The 9,243-nt window shown below is 34.8% G+C and overlaps 1 protein-coding gene across 3 annotated transcripts in view; it reads right to left on the bottom strand.

The window, feature by feature from the left end:
- Window positions 1–9,243, bottom strand: part of form3 (FH2 domain-containing protein formin 3) — a 43,813-nt gene that overhangs the window by 26,609 nt on the left and 7,961 nt on the right. For 2 of the 3 annotated variants that reach the window (XM_018459500.1, XM_018459499.1), the window contains exons 2-4: window positions 4,117–4,218; window positions 3,243–3,358; window positions 230–389 (exon numbers count right to left, since the gene is read on the bottom strand). In XM_018459500.1, coding sequence (XP_018315002.1) covers window positions 230–389; window positions 3,243–3,358; window positions 4,117–4,183 — 343 coding nt within the window. In that variant the 5' untranslated portion in view covers window positions 4,184–4,218. Of the gene's footprint in view, window positions 1–229; window positions 390–3,242; window positions 3,359–4,116; window positions 4,219–6,684; window positions 6,707–9,243 lie in introns of those variants that run through there. The other variant, XM_018459501.1, reaches the window with a different exon arrangement.

Below are 9,243 nucleotides of genomic sequence, written 5' to 3'. Positions count from 1 at the left end.
GTGTGTGTGTGTGTGTGTGTGTGTGTGTGTGTGTGTGCGTGCGTACGTGCGTGCGTGCGCGTGTGCGTGCGTGCGTGTGGTATTGATGTATGTAGTGATGTGCCAATGACATGTAACTCGTATGTGCATAAATCCTATTGAGTCGATAAAACAGAGAACTTTAGGATAGACAACTTAACATTCCTTTAATGATGTCCTAAGAAAATTTATGCCGCTCTTTTTCACTCACCAATGAATTCGTTGCGAATACGTATGCGGTCCTTAAGCACCGGCGTCGATATGACCAAACAATTTATGAACGCTAGCAGTGCCGTTTGGTAATCCTCGGACGTTGCTTTCTGCAACTCGTCGACTACGACTCGCAATCGATAACGTTCGCCCTTCCGCTCCTGCATTTGAACATACATAGATCAGTAACAGCTATACCTATACAAATGTCGATGAAATGTTCAAAATATTGTATGAATACTCCTTGTATATATTACGAAAATCGCAAGCGAGCGAATAGTACACATCTCCGACAGAGGTCTACGGCGGAGAGCATTTACTCGTTAACAAAAATCATTTGGGAGAGAATACAATTAAGGAGCGTAGTATTTCGCCTGAAAAGTAAGCCCCAAAATTGGGCTCCAAGGTAAAAGTGTGAAGTATGTTTTTAAAAACAAAATTTTGTTTAAAAACTAATTCAGGGAGATCGGACTTGGAATTTCTGGAAAAATTAAAATTTTTGCGGAACATATATGGAACATTTTCAGAATATTTAACGATATTTAAATGGAATTTTTAACCGATATTTGAACATATTTAGCGTTAACTAGGAATAAATATGGAACAATACGAGATTTTTATTTATATAGTTGAATACTATTTTTTTATGATAAGGATGTAATGAGGTTTTTTGTAGCGGTAAAAATATTTGGGGATTTAATACAACGCGAACAGACCGTTCTTTTGTTTGTCGAAAGGACTTTCCCAAGCAGCAAAACTAGTCGAAAATATGTTCATTCGACCTCCAGATAGGTCCGAAAGTCTATTGGACCTGACCTAATGAACGTCAAATCATCGTCGATCTGACGTAAGTGGGGAATGAAATGATAGTAATTTGATGGTATTAATTAGGTAATGGAAGGCATTTCGCCTTATAAGTCATAGTCGGATTTGGACAAATGAACCTAGCAGAAGATCGAATGTCGGTAATGTCTTGGTAATTTTTATCTAATTCTGACTAACTTGTGCCCTCTCGATCTTTTTTTAGCGATTCAGCTCGTCAAGATATCTAAAGATATCAGCGCTGCACATTTCCATATTAATATATCTAAACGGATAACCATGCCATAGCCATATAACATACGCGTGATATGATTCCAACTATCCATAGAAGGTTGGAATAAAATATTAAGAATTCATCTCCGATTTTGAAACTGAATATCGCGTGATACATGACAGAAATATAAATGCGAAAGAAGGTTTTCTATACAGATTTTTATTATATTTCGCTAAAATCAACGCGCCTTCAAAAATAAATAATTTAAACAATAATTAATCGTTAATTATTCGACAACAATATGTTTTGCACTTAGAACAATAAAAATATTTTAATCTCGCACTTAGGTTAAAAGTAGTGTGAAATAGATACTTTTTTTCAATTTTTAATCATTCCGAGAGATATAATATGATTTATTTTATAATGCATAATTTTGGAATGCATTTTAATATATCATGACGGACAGAACAATTCTCGTAATAATGGCCGTTTTCGTTCGTGAATTTTGACCTGTAGGTCGAATTTTTTTATTAAGGTCAAATGCCTAACTTTGAGGGCAAATTTCCTTAATCAGCATTTTTACTTCCAAATCGTTGACTTTGAGGGCGGACTTATCGATCAATAAGACATTCTAACTAACAAGTCCAATTTCTCTACTTATAACTTAGATTGATTTCAAAATCGAGATCTCTGGATCGATATCAAAATCGATATATAACCAAAATGTTACGCAGAAAGATAAATGCGTTCTCCCTGATCGAACAATCTTTCGAGACTTCTTTAGTCAATACGAGATCTGTTTTCCATGGATGAACTAGTGTACACTTTTGGAACTTAAAGTGAGAAAGACGTATGTTTGATATTTGTCGAAAGTGAGAAAGAAAGTTCTAGTGCAGTCTAGTGCAGGAACAGAAAACAGACCAATTGAATATAGGAAATAGCTAATGTCACGAACAAAGATCTTATGAAATTTGCGCAGCAAACAGAAGTTGACACAATAATAATAGATGGCAAATTTCAATAAGGTCTAAGACTAATAATTATCTTTCAGGACAATTTTGCTGGGCACTTCGACCTAATCTTGGACCAATTTCCCTCATAGATCATTTTCCGTGGTAATCTCAATTTTGTAGTTAGTTTTCAACACGATCGCGAAGTTTATTTTGTACCTTAAATATTTCTTATTAGTCAATTCAAATACAAAGGACTTTTATCCAAAGCAAAAATTAAGTAATTCTAACCATTTAAGTCATATCGCCTATGAGGTTGAAATTAAGTAATATAACTAGATCATATTTCCTTCAAACGAAATTCTAATTTTGATTTATAAGTTAAATTGACTTTGAAGGCGCATATTTGATAAAATTGGTCATTTATAAGCTAATATATAACTTTAAAGTCACTGAACTTTAAAGGCATTTCGTAGATTTAAACTTCGTAATTTTCGACCTGTAAACAAAACTTCAAATGATATTTGACTTTTAAGACATTTTTTATGTCAAGAATTGGTAATTTTTTACTTCATTAGGACGATCTGACTTTGATTTAGGGCATTCAAAATGCCCTGCTTTGCTGCTTGGGTTGAACCATGACTTTTACCTAAACGTGACACACGATTACTGTACATACGGCAGTTATACGGTTAAGTAATTCTGCTGCTTAGTTAATGGTTCTCCTGCTTCTTTTGAAAGCCGTGCTTCGTGGTAACACTTTTTGTGCGACAATTTATCGTGATCGCTTTAGCATTCGGTTACATTCTTGTTCGAATGTACAACGCCAAATCGGCGAAAATTATATTTTCGCAGACAATGGGCGCATTCAGCGGACTCAATAGTTGAGTGAGTACTCGCTATTGTTGGTGTATTCTTTTAGATCAATCAGAATTTTAGATCTAGAAGAATACATCAATAACAGCGAACGCTCACTCAACTGTTGAGTCTACTGAACACAGCCAATGTGTACTTTTAGAAATGGTCACCTGATACGTGTGAAGAGTATCGATAGCTCTCTGCCTGCCGTCTTGGCTATAAACACACAGCGCCGATAGCAGTTCCACGACTTGTTTCTTCACGGACGGGCACGCTGTCTCCAACGCTACAATTAGTGGAATATAGGGTGATCGAGAAAACACTATATTTACGCTATATTTGTGCCATTCTACTCTCTTGTTTTATGTCTAATGAACGATGAAGAATGTCACAATAGCACCGACGAGATACTATTAAAGACCGTCGGCCCTGGGCAAATTTTTGTGACTATCAATGGGGTCCCGGGGATAATTGAAAAACGATGACATTACCGACAATTAATAAAAATTTACGATTATTTACATAAATATTTCAATAATCTATTTTTAAATTCGTGATTTTTTAATATATAAATGCTGTATAAATAAGTACGCATACTTTTAATGCTATAATTTCTTGTCGAAAAATTACAATTCTAAGCAAGAAACGTTACAGCAACGTTGTAATGTTATTGCAACGTTACTGAAATGTTTTATAACGATTCTTGTTTACTGGGTTCTTTCTCAGCAGTTATCATCTCTATTGATAATCAAACTCGGATGATAACATTAAAATCACAGTTTTAAATAAAAATCGAGTATTATTAAACATATATACATGTCAACGAAATCATGAAAAAATCATGAAATTATTATAGTACCGTATTATCAGTTTCTTACTCTTAATCACTTAAATTTTAAGTCATGAGAACTTCCATAAGCGCCGACCGTCTTTAGTATCTCGTCGGTGCATATAGTTAATACGTCTTCTCGTTCGCACCCATAAAGGATTAATACGCGGCATGATCTGGCAAGATTATGGAATCGCGAATGTTGGGCAAATTACCTGAGGCAAGCTTGACGCAATACTCGGGATTATCTACGATATAGTCGAGACCAACATGGGAATCCATATTGGCTGTATCTGTAGATGCTGCGCGCTTCCAATCTGTAACAATATAAAAAAGGAATTCTGTCAACTCTTTATTCTTCGTCTTTGTACATTGGATCAGAAGAATCGACTTGTTCTACGAAAATTATTGATACACATATTACGAAAGTAATTTTAAGGAACCTTTTATCCTTGGAAGTCTAATAATGACTATGTTTAGGAATTTTTTTTAAAACCTCCTTGATGAAAAAGTTTCGCTAAAATTATTCCACGTTTTGGAACATTTCAGCGAAATTGCTGAAAATTTGCTGAAACTTCACTGAAAGTGAATTTTTCAGCTAACATACTGAAAAATCACTGAAATCCAACCGAAATTTCTCTGAAATTCTTGCTGAAATTTGTCTGAAAATTTTGCTGAAATTTTTCTGAAATTTTGTCGAAAATGAATTTTTCAGCTAAAAATCGCTCAAAATAAACTGAAATTTTTTTGAAATGCTGAAATTTTGTTGAAAAGTGTTCTATAAAATGTGAAATAATTTCAACAATATTTTTCCACCAGAGCTATGATATATGTAATGATAGATTTTTATAGACTTGTTAGTTTATTTCCTATTTCTTATTGGTTGTGTTTTCACAAGTACGGTCCAATAAGATTCTTATTAAGAAGTTTTTACAATAACGTGGATTCAGATACGGTGAACGCTAAAGTCACGTTATTCTTTTCTTAATTAGTTATTAAGAAGAAAATAACCTGATTTTAGCGTTCACCGCATCTGGATAAATAGTATTGCAAAAACTCCCTATTGTTTATATTGTGTCGCATGAAATTTATTTTGCTACAACCTAATACAACTGGCTATTAGCTGGCGGTATCATGGTGACTGCAATGCAATTTGTCGTTCGTTTACGCAGTACTGCGAGCAGAGCATCCTGAGCAGGACTTTCAATATAGCTGCGCAGATGGTATACATCCCTGCATAAACGAACGTCAAACTGCGCTGCAATCGCTTTCGCAGGTAGAATAAACGACATCTGCAGCGGTAACTGCATAAAAGAACGCAGTCACTCTGTCTATGGGGTGGATCTCGCTTCGCGTGGAAAGTCATTACGTACGTTAGGGAGGGTATGGGATAGTTTATGGGTGCCTTCCAACAAGCAACACAACATAGTGATCATCTCATACTTGTTTAACATTGGTGAACAACAAAGATGTAATGATGCACTGTGTCACACTGTGTCATGTGTGCTCTTGTTAGAAGGCACCCCTTAATATTATATTTTATATACATAACATGGTTGAATTAGAAAAGTTACCCATTGCGCATAATGGCGGAGGACTTGTCACATGTAAAGCTCTCTATTAATAAAGTAGCGCATTAGTCCGCCATATTGGACCTACTTTTTACAACTGTTCGGAACCGATTTGATTCTCCATGAAATATGTTGTTAAACATGAAAATCTAAGAGACTCTTTTTTTTTTATACGTGCCCTAACTCATGTTTAAGCGTGTTAGGGCACGTATAAAAAAAAAAGAGTCTCTTAGATTTTCATGTTTAACAACATATTTCATGGAGAATCAAATCGGTTCCGGACAGTTGTGAAACTTGTTAGTTTAGTCTGCTCTACTAGCCCATGAGCATTGTCAGGAGAATTACTAGACATCCTGTATATATACAAGCTTATTATTACTATTATTTCAAAAATTAGAATGTATACATATATAATTACAAATGTACTTTTTTTATATTTAAAGCTTTCTTACTACGACAAAGTAAGTGTAAGTCGAGAAAGAGAAATTGTCGCCAAGGGGAGGGCAAATGCCCTTTTTTGTCTCCCCTTCTGAACGTCCATGCACACATGATATAGATGAGACCAGACCAGGGCCCCCATTCTTGAAAAGAAACATACAAAAGTCTAAAGAAATGCCACAGTACATTAAGTATACTATAGTATTTTTCTAGAATTTCATATACGTTTCTTTTCAAGAATAGAGGCCCAGATCGAACCAGACGAGACGAGATATGCACGATATCTCGACTGGTTGAAGGCATTAGGCTGCTGTAATTCCGAATATAAACGCAGTCAGGTAAAGGTCCAAACGATGATTCACGCGAATGCAACGCGTGCTGCCGCGTTTGTTGCATAAGCTATAAGCAGGCTCATGTACACGCGCGGCAGAGTTTCCTGCGAGGCATATCGTTCCTCAACCGATGGCTACGCGGCCTTGATGTGCGCTTGTTCGAACGCGTTTATGGCTACTGCCCATCTTAGGAAGGTAACGGACGATCTTGTAAAAAACTAGGTGTGCCGAGCGTGCAACAAACAGTCTAATTTCTTTTTTGCTCAGGCGACGTTATCCGACGAATCTGCTGGATATTGTGCGATCTCGCTAATTGAACTGTTCGTCCTCTCGCAAACGAGCCCAGTTAACACAAATGTAATATGAGAAACTGATAATATTTATCATTTTTATTAGTATAATATTCTTTTATTTTGTTTTTCTTATTTTCATCTGACCTTACCTTTGGTTTAATTGCGAAAATTCAATGTGTTCTTAAATGGCACTATACGTTGGCAGTGTCACCATTGCACCCATAAGGGCTGCGGTCTACTTGACGCTACAAACGCTTCGAAGCGTTTGAGCGACCAATCAGAACAAAGAATTTTACGAATTGACTAATCAAAGAATGTTTCGAAGCGTTTATAGCGTTAAATGGATCGCAGCCATCACCTCGATGATGCAAATGGGCGCGAATGTCGCGAATGGGAGTGAATGGCCGCGAACGAATACGACATGGAGCCACACGGGTTACAAAAAAATCAAGATTAACTGATTGATCGATATGTCGTATTTTGTGCTTTTTGAACGTAGAATACGCTTGACTGGTTTTACAACTGGAGAAAGAATTTTAGCTCATTTTGGAACAAAGTGTTTGTCATGTTTTATTAAGTATCATGATGAATATAATTACATTTGTGAAGATTTGAGAAACGTGTTTTGCAACTAGATTTATTTTTTCTCCCTAGATTTTATAGGATTTATAATTATTTCATCATTTTTAAAACAATCCTAACCAAGTTAAGGAATCCAAGATCCAATATCTAATTTATTTATAATTTTGGATAAAGCTGATTTTGCATATGAACACCCAATATTCTGTTTAGCCTGTCTAAGACTTTTCGTTATTCCCTACGAATACTGAAGATCTATATCACATTACGTAAACGAGGGTCATTTGAAAAGTTTTGAGCCTAACATAGAAACAAGTATTTTTTCGGTCAAATTCAGTTTTATTTTTCAATATAATCTCCTTTTAAGTCGATACACTTTTTCCAGTGATGCTCCCATCCCTTTAACCCATTCAAATAATAGTTGGCGTCTTGCTCTGCAAAATAAGTTTCTACGGATGTAATCCACTATTTTGACTGTTCCTTCGTCTCAGGAGTGAAGTAGTAGATCGAAGTTTCATCAACAGTTATTAATCGATACAAAAAATCCGACTCGTTTCGCTTATATTGCTCCAACAGAGCCTTGGAAATGTTCGATTGTTTCCATTTTTACAAAATCACCCAGTGAGAAATGACAATGGAATCGATATCGAATCGACGCCGATTTGACGTCAATTTGATGATTTTGACATCGAATTGACATCGATGTTGATTCAATTGTCATTTCTCACTGGGCACTGATATCGACTGGCACAAATGATTGTCAAACAACAATTGAGCGTCTATAATGGCTACAATTTTCACAGGTATCTTTCAAAGTATGTACGATTGTAGTACCAAAATGGTTTTTACGAGTAATGCCATCTTCATGTTGAGATTCAAAACTTTTCAAACAACCCTTGTATTATAAATTTTCAGTACTCGCAGTGTATAACGGAACGCAGCCTACTCTCTAAAATTTTTGTATAACTATTTAAAATAAATCTCACTTTATAAAAAGAGTGAAATCTCTTAAAAGATCTCTTAAAGATTGAAAATTGAGCCACTCTTTTTCAAGGCTGGTTCAATTTTCATTCTTTAGACTAAGATTCCACTTTAAAGAATTTAAACAGTATATAAGTCGCAACACGCAAAACGCAGTTGCAACTAGTGTTGGATGTTATTTCATTATGTATTACTGGGTAATCGTTATTGAGAAATAATTTTAATAACCATTATCAAATTTGGAAAATAATGATTAACGGATTAAACAGTTATTTCTATCAAGTTTTAAAGGAGGATAGAAATTTTCAAAGCTATCACTTGGGGGGTTTTATTTCTATGTCTTCGCATGTACTTTTCTTCGTAGAAATAAAAAATAATAACTCCAGACTTAAAGAAAAATTGGTATATCAAAATAAAATGAATAAAATCCTTACTCACATCGTTATAAAATCACTGTCAGTTATGTTTCAATAATTTATTTATGAAATTAATTCCAAATTGGATCAATACGAATAATATTGCACCACAAAGCGTTAATTAGATTATATTTTTCATTATAACGTTTGTCATCTCGGTACCATGCAATGCGCAACGCTTGGAGTGGGAGAAACGGTAAAGAGATGACAAATGTTATAATGAAAAATATAATCTAAATAACACGTTTTGTAGTGCAATATATTATTCGTATTTGATCCAATTTGGAATTAATTTCATAAATAAATTATTGAAATATAACTAACAGTGATTTTATAACGATGCGAATAAGGATTTTATTCATTTTATTTCGATGTACCAATTTTTTTTTCCTTAAGTTATTATAATAATTATTTTTGATTTCTACGAAGAAAAGTACATGCAAAGACATAGAAATAAAACTCCCCAAGTGGTAGCTTTGAAAATTTCTATCTTCCTTTAAAACTTGATAAAAATAACCTGAAGACATAATGCTGAAGACGAAGATAGCTTTATCTGTGGTCGCTTCTGATTGGATAACGAAAAAACGCCTCAGATGAAACTGAAAAGTTACAATTAGCGCCGGTGTATGAATTATTAATTAAGCGTTATCATTACGTATTATAGCAATTATGGGCAACGAAACACGACTTTTCTTGAAAAATGCGTGCTTTCCACGTAAGGACATCTGGAGA

This window comes from Mycetomoellerius zeteki, unplaced genomic scaffold (genome assembly GCF_001594055.1).
Source record: "Mycetomoellerius zeteki isolate Tzet28-1 unplaced genomic scaffold, Tzet1.0 scaffold83, whole genome shotgun sequence".
In the NCBI taxonomy this organism is placed as follows: Eukaryota; Metazoa; Arthropoda; class Insecta; order Hymenoptera; family Formicidae; genus Mycetomoellerius; species Mycetomoellerius zeteki.
This window is presented reverse-complemented; position numbering and strand designations above follow the sequence as displayed.